At 37.5% G+C, this 20,708-nt stretch overlaps 2 protein-coding genes across 2 annotated transcripts; both read right to left on the bottom strand.

The window, feature by feature from the left end:
* Positions 1 to 6,126: 6,126 nt before the first annotated feature.
* Positions 6,127 to 7,803, bottom strand: LOC121254143. The gene is made up of 5 exons (XM_041154105.1): positions 7,541 to 7,803; positions 7,224 to 7,433; positions 7,012 to 7,104; positions 6,762 to 6,857; positions 6,127 to 6,646 (listed from the first exon to the last, which is right to left on the bottom strand). The coding sequence occupies exons 1-5, from the start codon at positions 7,793 to 7,795 to the stop codon at positions 6,236 to 6,238; spliced, it is 1,065 nt and encodes a 354-aa protein (XP_041010039.1). The 5' UTR covers positions 7,796 to 7,803; the 3' UTR covers positions 6,127 to 6,235.
* Positions 7,804 to 7,902: 99 nt separating this feature from the next.
* On the bottom strand, positions 7,903 to 12,406 carry LOC121254142. The gene is made up of 6 exons (XM_041154104.1): positions 10,244 to 12,406; positions 9,897 to 10,144; positions 9,656 to 9,743; positions 8,722 to 9,545; positions 8,318 to 8,372; positions 7,903 to 8,202 (listed from the first exon to the last, which is right to left on the bottom strand). Exons 1-6 carry the CDS (start codon positions 12,404 to 12,406, stop codon positions 7,903 to 7,905), a joined length of 3,678 nt encoding a protein of 1,225 aa, XP_041010038.1.
* Between the last annotated feature and the right edge of the window lie 8,302 nt (positions 12,407 to 20,708).

Here is a 20,708-nt window from a genome sequence, read left to right as displayed (position 1 = left end):
ATGTTGGTTAAATTGTTACAGGAAACAGCATTGGCCTCGGGAGTTATCGATCGAGTGGAACAAGATTAGTCTAGAGACAAGTATATATACTTGAGCCTCAGGTAATATTTACAGGAAACAGCAACATGATACGTACGTACGCTAATTATATAGTTTCCTTGTATATGTACGCGTGGATGTCTAGCTAGTTTCGCGTACTAGCTAGCTACGTGAGCAACGTGATAAAGCTTTTGTAATTTGACTTTGCCTGTTTTAAATGCTGATCTGGAGCTAGCTATATATGATCAAATAAATTTTCTACGAATCCGTTGCTGTAAAATGTAAAAGGAAAAGTCTTTTTGTAAATGATTTTGTGCATCAAACTGTACACTTATTTTAAATGTAAGGTATTTATTTAATGAAATAGTATGAATTGAAGACAAAAATAATTTTTGTGAAAAAAAAAAGACATTCTTTTACTCTCAAAATTTTTTTTCTTTTATTTTTTTCAATAAAAAAAATTATGTGAATGTTGGTATCTAGCAAGTCTCAATACAAAAATGTTGATCTAATATATAATTATTATATAAAGAGACTATCCGAGGAGGGTTGTATTCTTAGCGTACGTTGTTTGTTATTGGGGTGTTTGATGATCTCCAATTAAAAATCTAAATATCTGGATAGCAATAATTACAAACAAAATTAAGGGACTTTCTTCAATCGAGATTTGTTCACAAATTAAGAATTATCAGAGATGTTGATCGGTAGAATTAAGAGCCCGGCCAGTGGTACTACTCATATCATGCATGTTGAGATGATTTTTTAAATCTATATATCCATCTTTATGATCAGTGTACTTGATCATATATATATATTTGAGTATACGTAGGTGCTTAATTCTAAATTAAAATTATTATACAAGGCTAGACCGGGTAATTTGTACAACGTTTCATGAATATTTATATATATATATATATATATATATATATATAGGTATTCATTATCGTCACATGAAGCTACGTACGTACTACTAGCTAGCATTGAAAACAAGAGTTGCTCGTCCATTTCTTTTTACACTTTTTTTTTGTCATTACTCTCTCTCTCTCTCTCTCTCTCTAAAAATCACCACAAATTTACAAGTATAGTGGGTGTAAGGGGATTCTCCCCACTCCACAAGTCTACTGGATTTCAACACGATACTCGACTCCAAGGTCTAAGCGTACTCATAGAGAAAGAAGCCTACAGGAAAAGGCAAATAGGTGGCTAATGAGACAAATTAAACAAGTCTGGTATATCTTAGTCACACTATGATCGTGGGGACTTGTACATGATTGAGCGAGAAAGGCGGGGAACTCTTGATTTTCTGACACGAGAGCATTGACAAACCATCGAAGATAAAGTAAAATCAGGAAACCACGCCATATTAATGACACCACTACCCGAGTTACTCACTACATTAATGACGTTATTGCAGAGTTTCGCTGCATTAAAGGATTCTGATAAAAAAAACAGTATGAATGACACAAACTCCATAGGGACAGACACGATCTGTCCCTTCTTGGACCCCCGGTATAAATAACAACTACAAGGTATGAGTAACTGAAATTTCCAATATACCCCTGTATATTCACACAATTGTGTACCAATTCACTTGAACAATTTGATTAGTTCTCAGTCTTGTGGCTATTTAAACAAACAAAATACTTTGAAGTAAATAAATAGATTTGCATAAGACAACGATTGGTTTTGAAGGGAAATCCTTTGAAAAACTCTTCAAAGGAAAAAATCCTACGGGACAATCAAACTCAAAAAAGAAAATTTTATTATTTGAAAACCAAATTACAAATAAGTTCTTCAATTACAAAACCTTTGTATTGACACTCTTACTAGACAAAACAAACGACACGTTTGTCTTCTACTGCAGTAGCAGCCAGAACCTCTGGCAATTATCAAATATTGTCTTTTCTTCTAGAACTCCAGTGGCTGAAATCCAATCAACAATCCTCCAAACTTGGAGTACGATCACACTCAAGAAGAGATGACAAACAAGGTGAAAATTCTCATGTGAATTTTCACTCTCAAGCATTCGGAAATATCCTCACAATAATTCCTGGCTAAAACTCCTTAAAACCTTATTAAACCGAATCCCTTTAATTATAAAGTCTGGAAAGAGTTCTAGTTGAGGTAGAACTCTGCTAACAATCAAGTCTGTCATGAGAACGTCTCCTAACAGGTTGCTGACATTTCACGATAACTCTTCACTAGAGCTTTTGATTCCAGTTCAATCTTATGTTTTGGATAAGTGCGTATCCCTATGGACTCTATTTACACATAATTGACTTATCTAAATAAATTCTAAGACTTCTAGATAAATTTAATGTTGTTATAGATAAAGTCAATAATTATTTTACATTCATCCAAAAATACAAATATAATGATAGGATAAACTCTATCATTTAGTCACCTAGTCCTAGCCAAACTTTTGTGTTTACAATAACTCTCTCTGATCCCTAGACTAGATCTCTTACTTATTTAAAAACTTTCAAGAGACTTCAATGACTTGGACATCGGAGACTCCCTAGCCCCAAGACCACCCCCTCCCAGTTGCCTTCTTCCATATTTTCGCATGCCCAGTTCTAAAGAGTTGAGTATTTGGAACCTGGCTCAAAGACGTACGAAACACGACGTTAACAGTGGGTCTACGTAATCTTGGTTGTTGTGGACGTGTTTCACCGCCACTACCTCGCGATCACCTGCAACCAAAGATTAGATGGCTTTGGGCTTCAATGGGAAGCCTTTGATACTTAAGTCAGTAACAATATGAAAATAATAATCTCCAAGAATTCGATCCATACAGTGGGTCTACATAATGGTTATATTGCCCGGTCAAATACATAACTTAGCATATAGCCAGGTCAAATACACAACTTTACGGCACTACAAGGTTCAACAATTTTTCCAGCGATTATGTATCGCTGGATATACACAACAAATCGCTGGCATATACATAATCCAGCGATTTTTATATCGCTGGCAAGTCGCCGGTATTAACGCCCCACTTTAGATCAACTGCAACGAAAACCAAAACTCGCTGCCATATATTAATCTCCCGGCGAAATTTTTTACGCTGCTAATTACAAAATAATCGCCGCTTATTCAAAATAGGCCTCTGTCATTAATCGCTGCGATAGATTATTAGCAGCGTTTACTATTCGCCGCTAAAACTGATTGTCTCGCTGCCAAATATATTTGCCAGCCACTCCACAAAATCGCCGCAATGAGAAAATCGCCGTATATTACCCTATAGCAACGATTAATTATCGCTGGTGTAGGGAATAAGCGGCGATTTTTTATATTTACAATATTATTCTGACTATTTCGCAGCGATATAATATTCGCTGCTATATACTATTATACGGCGAATTTTCACTCGCTGCGAATTGGTTTTCATATCGCTAATATATGGCGACGATTTATCTTCTCGCCGCCATATATTTAGAGGCAGCGAGTTTCCATGATCGCTGGCAAATTGTTGTCTGGTATATAAATTTATTTGCGGTGAATATTTAGTCGCCGGTATTGATATGTAGTAGCGATTTGTACATCGCTGCTTTAGGAGATTTAAGTGTCAGTTTATAGCGGCGAGTAAAAATTCGCCGCTATATGCTCTTAATTCGCCGCTAAACCTGCATTCCGATTTTAAATTTCCTGGGTTTCATTTTCTTTCTAAGCCTGGTTTTTAGTTGTTCCTAAATGCACCATTCATAATCCAAACTCATTCATTCAAGTTGCTAATCAATATAACATGCAAAATAAATACATAAAGTTCCATCCAAGCCCATCAACAAAATCCAAACTCATATGTATTACAATGGGGTGGTGTATTAATGTATTCTCATATACAAACTGAGCTTTTATCCTTAATAATAAATAAGCATCACAATCATCCAAAGGATTAGTACCAAATCATTGGTTGCAGGAAGAATTACACTTGATCAATCAGGCCGTTTACATGGGCACCAGACACAGCACAACAGAAGACATTAGGAAACCTGGCCAAGGTCATAGCTGAAAGATATCCACCATAACTCCACCCATACAACCCAATATGGCCAACTTTAGCAAGCCCTCGTTTAAATGTGGGGTGCAGCTCCAGTCAGCTGATCATCAGCATCAATCTGGCCAGCCTTGTATTTTAAAGAGCATTCATTAAGCCCACGTCGAGCAGTTCCTCTATTGTCCATCTGTACAAATGGTAAGAATATATAAAAAATCATGAGCATTACGCCTATCAATTTTCCAAAATAAGTAGTATGATGTTGGATAAGACCTGCTCGAGAAGCAGGTAGAAGATAGCTTTTATCAATATGTTCGACAAAATGAGTGGAGTATCCACTATCCACTCCAGACTTATGTTTGACACCTCAAACATGTTTGACACCTCAAAACATGTGAAGGAAAAGATACATGTGCAGACACCTACTTAAGCCTAAAAGTTCAAGTATATAGAAGGGAGCTGATCATGTATCAACCCTTTTACTTTAAAATTGTGCAACTCAACACTCACATATGTACCATAACAAGGTCAATAGACCTGGAAAGAAAAACAACTTAAACCAGAAAATCTATGGAAAATCTAGCTAATACTAGCGCTCTTTATTATATGATAGATAAAGCCGAAGGAAACTTTTAGAACTGAGCATTACAACAAAAATCTTAAAATTGACTGAAAAAACTAAAATCAAAGATCAATCAACAAAAGCTAAATTCATCACGTCGATTCAACATTTGCAGTAGTTTTCCAGTCCAACTTTCTGCATCCGATGCTAAGCATGCAGAACACAATAATATATCACTACAAGAAAGGAAGTAGAACCCAACATACCTCATCAAATTCCATCTGAAAGAACAATCGTGCCCTGCTGCAGCAATGCCTCCAATCTTTCTAATTAAATTAAAAGTCCAGCTCCGTTGCTGTTGCTAAATAAAGAGCGGTAGTATACTTCATAGGCTCAACTGATCCATTCCCTACGACCTCCTCACATTTTCTTCCAAAATAGTTGGATGTTTGGGAAGCAGAAGGGAGAAAATCATCATCAGACAATAAAAGCTCCATTACTTGTTGTGTATAGAAACCAAAGTACATATTAATACCTGCATGGTGTTCAGCTCTAGCAACCATCCCCTTTGAAGCTTTTGACATAACAAGGAAAGCCACTGCTACACATGACAACTGAAGTTTAATGAGAAACTAGATGATAATTTGTCAAGGAAGAGGCCCAATGGCACCCCCTTCCTCTTAAAAATGAAAAATAGTAGAATATGCATTAATGTGAGAAATATTGAAGGGAAATTGCAACGCCTTACAATAGCCGTCACAGTAACACTCCTACTGTGCAAACCATAACAAATTGTACATAAAATTATAGATTACCATGATTGCTATTCCAATCAATTTTATTATAATCCAATAATTCTCTATACACCCAAACCATAGCATCAATACACCACAATTTGGTCCAACCCTCAAAGCCTTTTAATAAGCTGTACAGATTCCATTATGTTATTACACAAATGGTCAGCTCAATGAGAGAGAGACAAGGAGAGAGAGAGAGAGAGATCAGTGCAAAAGTAGTCATATTTACTAGAATTTCCAAAGCGACAAAGCTAGTTAAGAACCAAATGATTAACTGTAGAGGATCAATGTCATTTTACACGGGAAAAAAATAAAACACAAGTTGTAAGTAAACTTTTACAGAGCAGGGAAAAGGTGTCGGAACTTACTCTCTCTCTAGCCTTAAGCTTCTCTTCCAACACAAGTAATTCCAAGATCCTTCATCTCAAGGAAGCTTCTCAGAATGTCAGCCTTCTGTGTATCACATCTTACAAAAAAAAAAAAAACCACTTATGTATAAAACCATCAATGAATTATTCATCGGGTTTGGGAAACAAAGTTGCTAGAAATATATTTAACACTTCACTTGTACAAGTACATTTTATGGTGGATAACTCCAAATGATACTAACCTCATTTGCAGACCATGAGAGATCCAAGAGATCCCCGGTGTAGACATAGATCCAAGATTTATATAAATATATATAATACTATATATATATTTATATCATATAGCCCAGTGTCGTATAGAGTAAGTACAAAAACCACCCAAATGGAAAACACGTCGACACCCTTGACTCCTCATGCCTCCCCGGTGTCACAAAAAACCACCCAAAAAATGTGCCCTTTTATGAGAAGCCCCTTATGGGCCGGGGGAATCGTTACACTGAGTCTGTCGAACTGACTCAGTGAACGATGGGAAAGCCCTAAAGAAAGACTGCATCACTTTGTCATTTTCTATCTGATGCTCCCTCAGCTCCTGCATCTCTGTCCTCATTTCATCCAGCTGACTCTTGTAAGCTTCAGCATCCTTCTTATATTGCTCAGCATCCTTCTTATATTGTTCAGCATCTTTCTTGTGCTTTTCAGCCTCAGACATGTATTGTTGCATTTGAACTTTGTCACGTTGTCTACTTGACTCGGGGATGACCATTTCCCCAAGTCCCCGTGCATATCCAGGTCGATGGCCAAGAACCTCCCTAAAGATAGTCGCTGCTGCCTCATCACTACGTTGCTCTGGTCCTAGGCCATCCAACCTACCTTGCATCTCCTTCTGCACATTGAGAAAGCAACGATTATTAACAAATAATCAGCTAGTGCTATATTAATGATTTTACTACCGTATAGAAAGAAACATAGATCCCAACGGCTGTTTCTGCACTACTCACATAAGTACTTTCTGTAGCATCTGTGACAAATGCATTCTTTTTCTTCGACCAACGCGTCTCTTTGTATAAGTCGACCAAATTCTCATTCTCATTGCGCTGTCATGTGTATGAACCATTTGACATTTGAACAACAAAAGCTATGAGTAACCACCTTTAGTGATAGTAAAGTAATATTGTCACTAAAATCTCCAAGTAAAGTGCAATTTCACTATTCTATTGAAATGAAAAGACTGTTTTCCCTTAGACATACCTTTTGCTCAAGTAATCGGACGAATGATTTACGTCCTGATGTGTGATTAATGGCCTGCTTGTTTCGGTTCTCCCGATTTTGAGCTGAAATTTTCTGTCATACACAATAGGGAACAATTACTTATAATAGACAAACAGATTTTCCACCACAATATTTAGACATATTAAATATATACATATTATATGGTTGTATGTAAGAAAGACTATCTGTACCTTGAAGGCATCGCTGCCCCACCTTTCACACAACTTCACCCATACAATGGGGTCCACCAGACTAGTTCCATTAGCCAATGCTTCTGCGTGGCTTCCATAGGATTCATAAATCTTGTGCAAGTCATGGTGGAAGGAGTTGAAGCGCTTACGTAAGGCCTTTGTCACGCTCAATCGGTGGTTTTCGCGATCCCAGTCCAACACAAAGTCACTCTACATAAGGCAGCATGCAAACAATCAATGTGTCATCTGGTTATTTAGGCGATGATTATACTACATAAACAACACCCCAAACAAGGACAATTAAATTTTTTACTTACCCGAACACGGTCAATGAGCTCCTCTTTAATCGCTGGTGGGACATCCGACCAACGCTTGTAACTCATGTCACAGTATTGTTTCACAATCCACGATACTCGTGTTGTGAACATAGAAGCGTGTTCACAACATGGGGCTGTCTCACCATCGTTTATCTTCAACTGCACTTTCCCGTTCTTCCTTAGCTTGTCAAAGAAAATGCATCTAGATGGCCCACGAGTTCGTCTCCTCTGTTCTTGCGTTCCTTCGGTCTCCATTGGGGCATCTACAGCTGTATTTTAAGGTACAATATATTAGTATTTTAAAGTGTAATGTGGAATATTCAGACTTAATAACACATACAAACATCCAAATGCTTTCAAAATTAAAGTATTGGAAAAATGTGCACCAGTTTGTTCTCCAGTAGGTGATTGTTCCCCAGCAGTATTTGGTTGGGGTTCTTGAATATATTGTACCGCGTGAGTTGGCATAACGCATGGTGGGGGACTTGGGGCCTGTGTTGAGTCATCCGAGGAGGATTGATTACACTCCTCCGTGCTATGATATGAAGATAATTTCGCACCGCGTGGTCGACAGTGACGACCTGAGTATGGGATATAACGCCTTCCACCTCGAAGACCTCGAAGTCTGCCTCCACCTCTTGAACTGGGTCCCGGCTGATTACCTGCACGAGTACAAGTTATTAACATAGTGGAATAAAATTGATGCCCTAATTGAAACAAAATAATCTCAATATGCACAGACAGGTTCGAATAACTGAGAGTCGGCCGTATATATACCTTGATACGGCATAGTGCATCCCAGTTCACACAGCCTCCCAATATTGAACGTAACCTGAAGCAAATTAAATCACATGTTAGATACTATTTAATTTAGGTATAGATGTTGTAAAACTTGAATACTACTCTCAAGATTGTTTGCTACTTGCATAATAAGAAAATATGAGTTTGCATAATAAGTAGTTCGAGCCAGGTAAAATGATTTTCTTCATGGTAGTAAGAAAATAAATCAAAACATATATTTCACCCAAACACATATTGAACTATCTATATACACATACCAATTTCAAAGTCAATCTCATATTGTCAGATGTCTATATACCCATGAAAATTTCGAACAAGAATTCTAATATCTCAACCTTAAATGAACGAAGTTCCTGGGTTATATTTATAGGTCGCCAGACTCATCAGATGTTGTGTGCCCATCCTCATCTGAATGTTCCCCCTCATTTGTTGATAGGTCCTCTTCATCTGAATATTCCCCCTCACTGGCCGCATTTCCAGACTCAGAAGTGATCATGTCATCATTAATAAAGCCTGTTGAATCTATGCATTGACCAACCAGATCCATGATTTCTCTTGCATCTACATGGCTAGGTAGTATATCAGGCCTATTCAGTTGAGTTGCCACTTGATCTGTGTTATCACACTGCAATGGTTCATAATAATATGATGGCTCATCTTCTTGATCGGCATCAGGAGTACTTGATTCCCCATCAAGTACTTCAAGAACTCTCGGCCGTGGCGGAATGTTGTATACATTCCTATTTGCATAGTTCTGCACAACACCCCAATTCCCTTTCGCCCTTAAATCTCCTATGTAGAAACATTGATCAGCCTGACTCGCCAACGCGAATGGTTCATCCTTATACCAAGTCCTGTTCATGTTGACACTAATCATATGGTCATCCACCCGCACCCCTCGTTTTCGATCACCAACATCAAACCAATCGCATTCAAACAGGTACACCCGACGCCACTCCATGTAGCGTAACTCTACAATATTATTAATAACTCCATAGAAGTCCAAATTATTTGTGGCCTCATCACCAGTTACCACCACTCCAGAATTTTGTGTACGACGGCGAAATTCACGCTGTTTCGTATGAAACCTTTTTCCATGTATTATGCAAGCAGCATATGTTGCAACCCAACGGTCAGGCCCGCAAGCTAACGCGTACAGATCAGCGGACACATCAAGTGTATACGAGGTACGATGTTCCTGGATCTATATATTTAAAAAAGCAAATTTCATAACGTTTATTTTCGATTAGATCCAAATCATATAAAATGAAAGCTATAGCAGCACATCTTAGATAGGAATGGATAAGAACTTACACGTTGCTTAAACCAAGTTGGGAACTCAGTTTGGTGCGTGCGCTCGATGCAATCTGGGTGTTGAACCTTACATTTCTCGTAGTGTTCCCTGCATTTGGTGCATCGAGGCGAAGCAACATATTGAAGTTAGATGGTATTGGGTTCATCCCAAATTGTATAGAATGAAAGATGATTTTTAAGTAGACTCGTTAATGCTTACTCTATATAAGGTCCAATCTCCGCACAATTATTGAGCACGTACCAGATGGCTGCCCTAAATAGTTTATCCTCTAATTGCACGTTCGAAGGCATACCCAAGGGACGAACTTTCTGGTTGAAAATTTTGAACCCATCTAACGTTTCCTCTTCGTCAGCATCAATGTTGCGTTCCGGTCGACTAAACCTCGTCTCAATATCTTTGAGATACATGGAGCAGAATGTCAAGCATTCGGTGTGAATGTAAGCCTCGGCTATTGAACCTTCTGGGCGGGCTTTATTCTTAACATACCGCTTGAATTTGCCGAGATACCTCTCAAATGGGTACATCCACCTATATTGTACTGGACCCCCAAGTCTGGCCTCACGGGGTAAATGGACAGCTAGGTGGACCATAACATCGAAAAAGGAAGGAGGGAATATCATCTCCAGTTTGCATAGAATGGTGACAACATCAGTTTCGAGTTGGGCCAGGCGGTTGACATCGAGTGTTCGAGCGCACAACTCTTTGAAGAAAGTACCAAGTTCAGTCAAAGCCAAGCCAATGTCACTTCTTAAATACCCCCCAGCAGCAATAGGGAGTAGTCTTTGAAGGAAAACGTGACAGTCATGGCTTTTCAACCCTGAGATTTTGCAGTCACGTCGAGATACACAGTTCGAGATATTGGAAGCGAACCCATCTGGAAATTTGATATCAGACAACCACTCACAAAATTTATTCCTTTGCTCGACGTTTAATGTGTACTGTGCATGTGGCATTGTTACACGATCACCATGCCATATCAAGTGTAATTCTTTTCTATAGCCCAAAAGCTCTAAGTCACGCCTTGAATTGATGTTATCCTTACTTTTCCCTGGACTGTTCATTAAAGTGAATAAGATGTTGTCGGCAATATTCTTCTCAATATGCATAACATCTAAATTATGCCGAAGTCGAAGTGTTGACCAATAAGGTAACACGAAGAATATGCTACACTTTGTCCAGTTCAGCTCTTCAGCAGTGCGTTTTTTCTTCCTATGAGATTTGCCAAACTGAACATCCCCAATCATCTGCAATTGATTTTGAATCTCTTCAGGACCAAATTCCCTTGGTGGCATGCGATGATCTTCTCTACTGTTGAACAACCATTTCTTCCTTCTCCATATGTGATCTGGGGGTAAGAAACGACGATGTCCCATGTAACAATGTTTTCGGCCATATTTCAACCAATTAGAGTCTGTGTCTGCATTGCAAGATGGACAAGCCAATTTTCTCTTTGTTGACCAGCCAGACAGATTCCCGTAGGCAGGAAAATCGTTGATTGTCCACAATAAGGCAGCATGCAACATAAACGTCTCCTTAGTTGAGGCATCATATGTAGGTACCCCATCTACCCAAAATTCAAGCAGTTCATCGATCAACGGCTGCAAGTATACATCAATCTCATTCCCTGGTGACCTTGGGCCAGGAATAATCAGAGATGTTATGAAGAATTGGTCTTTCATGCATGACCACGGCGGCAAGTTATAGGGGACAAGGATCACTGGCCAAATGCTATGAGGTTTAGCCAAGTTGTTGAATGGAGTGAAGCCATCACTTGCCAGACCGAGCCTAACATTGCGAGGATCTAAAGCGAACCAGTCATGATCTTCATCAAATTTCTTCCAGCACTCAGAGTCGGCCGGATGTCTCATACAACTATCTTCTTTCGTCTGTTGCTCTTTGTGCCATCGCATATCACCTGCTATCTTTGCAGACATGAAGAGACGCTGCAATCTCGGTTTCAAAGGAAAGTGACGCAACACTTTTTGAGGTACCGCGCGCTGTCCGTGTGTATTTGGTATCCACCTCGAAGCCTTACATACAGGGCATTCATTAAGAGCTGCATTTTCCTTCCAAAATAAGATGCAGTCGTTGGGGCACGCATGGATTTTGTGGTATTTGAAGCCCAAACCGCGCTCCAACGACCTTGACTCCTCATATGATTGTGGCAATAGGGCATCAGGAAAGGCAGACCTCAACAAATCATGTAGAATGTCAAATGACTTAATTGACCACCCACCGATTGATTTGATGTGTAACAACTTGACCACGAATGACAGTTTTGAAAATTTTGTACACCCATCAAATAACGGACGTCGGGCATCCTCTAGTAGTTGCTGGAAAGATAATGAATCTACCGTCTCTCGTGGCCTGTTTGCCGCAGGAGTGCTATCTTGGGGCGCATCATCGAAGGTGCCTGCCCGGATGTCATCCAACATATCCTGCATGTCATCTATGTAATCGTCTTCTTGGTTGATATCATCATCAATATCTTCATCACTCATGTTCCATGTTGTATCCTCCTCCCCATGAAATATCCACTGCGTGTAATTTGGGTTGATCCCTTTCATAAACAAATGAGTTTCCACCTCAAATATAGGCAGCCACAGATTGTTAAGGCATGCACGACATGGACACCGGATGCGATCCCTTCCACTTGCATGGTTTCGTGCTTGTGCGAGGAAATATTTAACGCCTTCGGCGTATGCAGGTGATACGAGCCTATCGGGGTCATTCATCCAACTTTTGTCCATCTGAAGCACGATATGGGAGGGGAAGAAAAAAATAATTGAGGATGACATATCAAATAGAATGAGATGAACTACACAAAAAAGCTTGAAGATGTATTCAATATATTAATATTTCATGAATAACATGAGGGGCCAAGGTCTTATAAGTCGGTGACTTATAAAATAATTTTTTACTAGGTCATTCAATGTTCGAGTCATGGACATGAGTTCTGTGAAACACAAAATGCAGATACAGCCAGACAAATTTCGTGAAAAGAAACCCTAATTACTGGTACATTTCACAACTGCACAGATAGAAATTAGTCTAGCAAAATCCAAACTCCTAATTTTGTAAAGAAACCCGCGCTTCAAATCGATTCATTACCAAACTCCAACTGAGTTGCAGCCATACCTGTGGTGACAGAAGGACCTACGCTATCCCTCAATTGAATCTCGACCAACCTCAGTTGGAAGCAGCTGACCCAAATCCCACAGATTCAAAGAGACGAATCGCACGGCTCCTAATCAGCTTCGGGGATACTATCTAGACCGTAGCTTCCGCGGGAGGAAAATGTGGTAAAGGAGCAAACTTTGGGTGGTCGGGCGAAAGTGGAGATGAAATCGTTGGGGGGACGTGGGTGGAGTAGCAGCTGATCTCTCGGAAAGGGAAATGGAGATGGAATATTGCGGAAGAACAGAGAGAAGTGTCGGGGGAAAGAAATCGGGGGAAAAACAAAATATTTTTAGGGGAATGGCGCCACTTACTATATTACGGCGAAATCGAGCGTTGCAACATGTTTTTTCTTTTACCGGCGAAATAAATCGCTGCTAAAAAGACTATTTTCGCTGCAACTCGATAAGTAACTTGATGAATCGGTTTTCTCAACGGAATTAAGCGGCGATTAAAAAATCGCTGCAAAAACTAGTCTAATGCGGCGTTCTGTTTTGCAACACTAGAAAAATCGCCGGAAAAACCCTTTTTTCTTGTAGTGGTAGATGACATCTATTGCTCCTGAAATATTTAAAACACCATAAGAAGAGGCATTGGGATACCATTAGGCCTTGTAAATTCCTCATTCACGTCTTTCCATGAATTAGAAACTTGCTTGTTCAGTTCTTCATATGCCACTTGTGTATATGAGACCCCATATTGGTTCATGTAGCATTCAATTGCGCCCTTTTTTTCCTTTTTTTTATAGGAAAGCAAATTATCATTGATAAAAAATAAAAAATAAAAAAATAAAAAAATAAAAAAACATTACAGACATTTGTCAAGCAATGTAGCTTGAGAAAAAAAGTCAAGAATACAATCCTACCACATCTCTAAACTTTCAACATTCCAAGCATATTGGGCAAGCCTATGTGCTGCCACATTTCCTATTCTATTAACATGTTGAACTTGACATTCCCCAAACAATTGTAGAACATTTTTGGTTTCACTCAACAGATTTCCCAACATTGCTGGAGATTCTGCTTGCTCTTGAAGTTCTTTCACCATCAACAAGCAACCACTTTCAATTATTAGCTTCTGGATATCCATATTAGCACAAAGTTATAAACCTCTAAATATTGCTAGTAACTCAATAGATTTTGGATCAACTCATTTTCAACAACACTAGCAGTCATAACAATATCACTTTTGTCATCGTTAAGAATAGCACCAACTTTGGCTCTATTTAGATCACAAAATATTACCCCATCCACAATTAGCTTCAAGTTTCCTGAAGGGGGAGGTTTCCAAAGTAGTAAACCTTTGTCTTGGTGTTTGGAAAATACTTGATGATTATAAACATTCTCTGTAGTGATATGCCATGTTCAATTACCTGTCTTGGTTCAATACAAGCTTTATCATGCACCATCTTATATCTTCTAAACCAAAAGTCCCACGCAATTAACCTCATTTCAAGCATTCTAAATAAATAACTGAAATTGATTCAAATTGCATGGTTGCTGTCCAATAAAGACCATTGAGTTTTCTACATGAAAGATATATGGATGGAAGCAACAATTGGGTTGACTTCCTCCATTTCATAAAATTTCATGTAGTATTGTATTGAATGATTTATGTAGTGTAGTTTCATTTCATTTAAAATAGCAATTTGAAAGAAAATGAAAGTATACTAGTGCACAAAGTAGGCTAGCTAGTTATAACCTTGAAGATGTTTGCTTTCTGCATTTTAACTGTTAATCAAATCAAGCAAAAGTTTCCATCACTAAATTGATGGAAACTTGCTGTGCATGAAGAGGCTTATGAAGGTTTATGTTAGTAGGATGGGATGGTTTAGGGGAGGCCCTTGTTGAAGGCAAAAGGACCATACTTAGTATGGTCCTGGAATATGAGCAGTAAACAAAATGTTCATCCAATAAAGGCCATTAGTTGATCAATCAGTGATAGTTGATTCTGTTTATAAGCTAGTAGTACTGCTTCATATATATATATGATAAGTTGCGCACCATACGTAATGCATGGACTATATAATATATATATATATATATATTATAATGTATGAGTTTAGTACTATAAAATAATGTAGTACCAAATCAATTAATTGAAGATACCAGAGATCCCATCATCATCGTGATCTCCGTTACATTAATACAATATTGTTTGACAATTAGCTCCAATATGGAAGATAAGATATATAATGTATATATATCATTAATGACATGAATGTAAAGACAAATGTTTGGATATATAGTAAATTTTTTATGTGGCTCAACAAGATGGGAGTGAACCCCATCTGACCCAATAACCTTACCTATCCTCAAACATGTGTTGGAAGACAGATGAGGTTGGAAGACACCATCACAAAATCTGTTGCAGAAAATTTTAGGCTTTGGAAGTGTGTTTGCTATTATCTTTTTAGGTGCTAAACGTGAGCTAAGAGAGGGAAAAATGATGGAGTTTTAAAACTAAATTGAACTTAGTTTTCTTACAAATGAAATTTAAGCCAAAGTTCTAGCCTTGTAGAGTGAAGATATAAGCTAAAAATGAAGGGAAAACTGCTGCAGCACAAATAGAAAACATCACAAATTTCTTGATATATTGAAGATTTGGGCCATTTATGAAAGTGGAAGGGAACACATTAGCTAAAAAGGAAAGTGGAAGGCATTGCCATAATAAACAAGTATACTTTGTATGGTTCAAGAATATATAGCCAAAAGAAAAACAAAAGTTCAACAAAAAGTATAAAAAATATATGAAGATCGTGGGTTAAGAATGTAGAAATGATAGGAATTGACTTAGAAATGGAAGAGAACAAAGAAGTATAAAAAATCTGGAAATTTCACTATTAAAATGGCATTTGACAGCTTGTTAGTAACTTGTTGGAACCAAATTAAATGAAGAGCTAAAGCTCACAAGATGGCTGGTTTTTGTCCCTTGTTTTCAATCTTTGGATACAAACAAATAACTTTGGTTGAGTGAAAGATGCAAATAAAAAATGGGGATGAAATGGATTGGTTGAAGAAGAAAAACAGAGTGCATAGCCGAATTTTCTGCACTACCATGGACAGCTAGCAGCTTTGGTACATTCATGCTCTTAAACATCCCTCATTTAACCACAATCTCAACTACATAACCCAAGCATACTCGATTTGAAGAAAACCTGAGAATTCACATCATTTTTGTGTGAAGCATAGCATAAACAGCAAGAGTAGCTCTCGACAAACCAGAAAATTCTAATCGAACCTACTGGTTTGAATAAAATCCTCGGTTGCTTACATAGGCTATTATCTTGAAGAAAAGTGTTAAAAATAATACATTCTCATCTCCACTAGTTTAACACATAGTCATAAAGGGTTAAACATAGTCAAAACATGATTCAAACTCAATATTTAAAACAGAAGATCTTCTCAATATTAAAAAGAGTATAAATAAATATCAATATTCAATAAGCCTACATTTAACACGACAGCATGAGTAAAAGATGACACAGGTTTGAGAAGCCCTAGTCCATTAGCCAGGGATCATATTCCTCATTAATTACCTCTAACAATAAACTGCATTAAATAAATCAATGCAGGTTGTGTACGTACGCTATTTGTTCTTTAAATGGAGGACACTAATGGACTATAACCATATGGAGCCTAGCTAGCCCTGTCTAAGATGCCTATATAACAACTAAGATCATGTTCATGCTTGCATGATCCACATTCTATTTTTAATCCTTTAAATCCTGAAACCACATGGGCCATAAGCACCAGGAAACCATACACAAATCTTTTAGTATAAGGAAGGATACTAAAAGGGACCAAACTCATTGAACAAAGTCTACAATGCTGCATGCATGCACAATCTAAGGTCTATATATAAAGCTGAGAGCATCAGAAAAAAGCAAAATAATTATGTGATTATTAATGCCTTGGTCTGTATATAGCAGGAAGATGTTTTTAATGCCTTGGTTAAGAATATATATATATCAAGCAGAACTTTAGAGAAGAAACTAATATATATAATATGTATATATATATTTGTGTAAATCTTCCAGCTTTCTATTTCTAGTTGTGGTGCTGAAATTGTGCATGCAGTTATCATTCCAACATTTATAACGTGGATGTCTGTTTTTCATATATTAGTACTGTTTAGACTGATGCAATTAAAATATATATATATATATATTTATATATAATATATATATAAAGTATTAAAAGTGGGCATAAACATAACCAAACGAGCATTTAGATCGGGAGGCGATTGTCATTTTCGAAACTTTAGCACTTTTTGATGAAAATCTTGAGTAAGACAAAAGTAGATGTAAAACACAGTCAAAATGACATGCCATCACGGACGATAGATCAAGACAGTAATAGAAAAGTGGACTGTTCAGAAAACGATTGTTTATGCATTAACGATCGAAGGGGTAAATTCATGAGAAGATCACATCCAAATTCAGGACGAGATTTTCACTTGTAAATTTCATCCAGAGTTGAGTCTGGTGTGGTGTACACTACAAGGAGAAAGCTGACTTTTCTTGTAGTGATCTTACCCTCCTAATTGATTTTCCATATGTGGTATTGTTTGGGGCAATATTATAATCCTGGCCCTGCGCCTGCATACAATTTTTCTTATGATGGTATACATAGATAGTATTCTTACTTGTCCAGAAAAGTCCAAGCTGCTAAACTATTGTTTAATTCAAAAGGCTCAAATTATATTCTTATAATATATATCAGCTACGTGTATATATAATATATATATATATATATATTCATTTATATATAATAGCTAATTATAGCATACACCCATTAATGATCTTCCACCTTGATCCATCACTTTGATCTTTCACCGATAATGACAAATCACATCATCCTTCTTTCTTCTTTTTACTTAAATTAATTGGTTGGAATGAACTCTGAATTACTACATTACGCATTCAGAATTACAAGCAGCTAGCAAGTAGATAGGTAGAATGCATGCATGCAAACAGAAAGAAGAATTGGAAGAAAAACAATGAAATTCAACCAAATTTCTAAATCAATCTTCCCTAAATGCTCTCTTAGCTAGAAGCGAAAGATCTTGATATCTCATCACGAATTAGGTTTCAATATTACTTTCCGCAAGAAATTAATACACTTGTATGTTATTGATCTAGAGTCTTGTTAACAAAGCATTTATTTCTATTTCTAATAGTTATAGATGATCAATATAACATACAGAACTGACTGGGATGGATCTCTAAGTATTTGTATATATCTGAATAATAAATCGAAGGGCAATCAAAAAAGGCATTTATTCTATATGGATACAAAAGAAAGAGTTAACGTACAGTAATTCATGATCAGCAAAACAGTTCCCACAAAACTCTAAGAAATGCACATTCAAACAAAGCAACATTCTTCACAAAAATCTTCTAATTACATATTAGAAGGTAGCAAAAAGGGTCATAAGCGCTGCAACAGAAAAGGCTCTGTTTTTGCAAGAAAATCACCCATGAAGCGCTGCCTTATGGTAATATCCATAGCTTAGACCATCACGTACACAAAAGGCAGATATACAAAAATTAAACCTTAAGGAAGAACATGGGAATCAGAATGACAGTGACAAAAAATTATTGTACAAACAAACAAAAAACCTATAAAGCCCTACAAGAAATGCAGGAAGGTTTCTCTAATAGAAAAATTAATATACCTGAAAGGGAATTTATTCCCTGAAAATAGCCTCAGTCGTTCTCAAAATAGAGCCCAAAAACTTAGTTCCCAGCCGAATATTGAGGCACTATTTCCCAATCTAATTCAAGGGACAAGAAACTGCGATTCGAAATATTGGAGCGATACCGCGGGGAAGTTAGAAATCAGTGTGTAAACTGGGGTAGGAGGAATTTTAAGTTGCAGGTGAGCTGTCCATGGAGGAACATCAAAGTATAGGGGGAGCTAGAGAAGGGCGCTGGGAAAATGGGACTCCGAAGGTGAACGGAGGAGCTTCGGCAGTGGGGCCTTCAAGTGGCGTTCCGTCCGTCGCAAACAGGAGTGACCGTCGGCATAAACAAGAGGTGGAAGCGCTGGGAACGTATTTGGCGAAGTGGGTTTTCGTATTTCTTGGGTTTCGTCGAAGTGGGGGAGAACAGGCTGTGCGGGGGAAAATGCTTGGGGGGAAATTTATCTATTTTTGTGTTTTGGCACCCCAGAATCAATCCCGACGTAAATTACAGCGTTGCAACAAGTTAAAACCTTTTGCAGCGCACATATTCGCTTCTAGAACTAAAACAATCGCTGCAAAAAACTATTTAACTGAAGTCCTGGACTGTTTCGTGTTAAAACGTGCGGCGAGTTGAAAATCGCTGCAAATAATGCTCATTCACAGCGATTTATTTCCTAGCGATTTAGAAATCGCCGGTAAAGGACCTTTTTCTTGTAGTGCGGAAAAAATAATGATTTTATTACCAACCTAGCTAGAAAATATTTTCCTTAAGAATTAAAGATATAATTATTAATAGATGTGGGTCTAGAATGAATATATATATTTTTTTGAAAGGGTGGGTCTAGAATATTTAGACCTATATTATATATTTATTTATATAGTTGAGATCTTGTTATCAAGGCAATATCCCATATAATCTAATGAAAAGCGTTAATTTAGATTTGTTCTAGCTATATATAGGATGAATATTATTAGTTAAGAATGTTTCAGATTTTATCGGATTCTTCGCGGGATAATTAGTAAAACACAATGAATTACGGAAAAAACTACAAACTTTAGGAGATGCCTATAACTAAGGTAAAAAATAGTCTGACAAAAAAAAAAAAAAAAAACACCAATATTTATACCGGTGGGTAATCCCAAAGAAAATAAAGCAAGGAATTAATAAGTAATTACGCTGCAAATTAAGTTGGTAAGTAATTGAGATGGGGAAATTAGAGAGATCATCTGTTTTGATCGTTTTCATGATAATGGTGGCCATAATATGTAGCTCAGAAATGAAGCAGGTTGAGAGCATGACGTGTTGCGACGACAACCACATTGGGAGCTGCCTACCAGGGCAGGATGACAACCGCTGCGACCAACTTTGCCAGCAGAGTTGCAGCGGTAATGGAGGTGCCTGCAAGGTTCTCAAACAACCACCTCCAAATCACTTCTGTCATTGTTTCTGCTGATGATCATCCAAATTTATATATATATATATATATATTCATAATTAAACACATTTTTTATTAAATATTAATGCTGTCATTAGTAAATTATATATAGCCGCATGATGATCCTTCCACGTACGGTTAATATATGCCTAGACAAATTGGAGTGGAGCTGCTTGACTTCATGATCTCTAGGCATATTCATTTGTCAACATATAGGCTTTCTCTCCGATGGATGTGGATCGGGTCATGCGGATCCAATAAAAACATTTGATATCACCTACATTTTTTTATTAAAATTAATCTGTTTTATTTGACTTAATTAAGCTCATGTACATATACATACGTACATACATACATTGCCATTTTGATCATATAGACAAAACTCTCTATAGTAGTAATTCCATTATGGCGATCCTCGGGCTGAGGAACTTAATTGGTGGGCAATTGACGGATCCATCAATATTCCATTACATGAGTATATATGTACACACTCATCAATCATCATGTGATGCATCATATTCATAGAGTTCCAATGGTGTAGTAGGAACATGCACGAACGTCCTATACCACCCGTGGCTCTCAACTCTGCTCACAGAAATTGGTTTACCATGCTCTTAGGGCCCCACTCTATGGTGCGATAATATCGGTGCTACTTATCTTTCTTCCAATCCCATTTTCTATACTAGAACAAAACACATTGAAATTGATTTTCATTTTATCCGTGACATGGTTGCTTGTGGTTCTCTCAAGA

The sequence above is a fragment of the Juglans microcarpa x Juglans regia genome, chromosome 3D (assembly GCF_004785595.1).
Source record: "Juglans microcarpa x Juglans regia isolate MS1-56 chromosome 3D, Jm3101_v1.0, whole genome shotgun sequence".
In the NCBI taxonomy this organism is placed as follows: Eukaryota; Viridiplantae; Streptophyta; class Magnoliopsida; order Fagales; family Juglandaceae; genus Juglans; species Juglans microcarpa x Juglans regia.
The sequence above is the reverse complement of the archived record's forward strand: the minus strand, read 5'-3'. Positions and strand labels throughout refer to the sequence as shown.

What these genes read in the sequence shown, in the direction of transcription:
- LOC121254143 (XM_041154105.1), bottom strand. Translation starts at nt 7,795, where the DNA reads ATGGAGACCGAAGGAACGCAAGAACAGAGGAGACGAACTCGTGGGCCA. An exon ending in GGGGCAGCGATGCCTTCAAG is followed by an intron (nt 7,105 to 7,223) that starts GTACAGATAGTC and finishes TGTGTATGACAG; the next exon opens with AAAATTTCAGCTCAAAATCG. An exon ending in TCCGATTACTTGAGCAAAAG is followed by an intron (nt 6,858 to 7,011) that starts GTATGTCTAAGG and finishes TACACATGACAG; the next exon opens with CGCAATGAGAATGAGAATTT.
- LOC121254142 (XM_041154104.1), bottom strand. Translation starts at nt 12,406, where the DNA reads ATGGACAAAAGTTGGATGAATGACCCCGATAGGCTCGTATCACCTGCA. An exon ending in CTTCCTTTTTCGATGTTATG is followed by an intron (nt 10,145 to 10,243) that starts GTCCACCTAGCT and finishes GGCAAATTCAAG; the next exon opens with CGGTATGTTAAGAATAAAGC. An exon ending in CTATTTAGGGCAGCCATCTG is followed by an intron (nt 9,744 to 9,896) that starts GTACGTGCTCAA and finishes CACCAAATGCAG; the next exon opens with GGAACACTACGAGAAATGTA.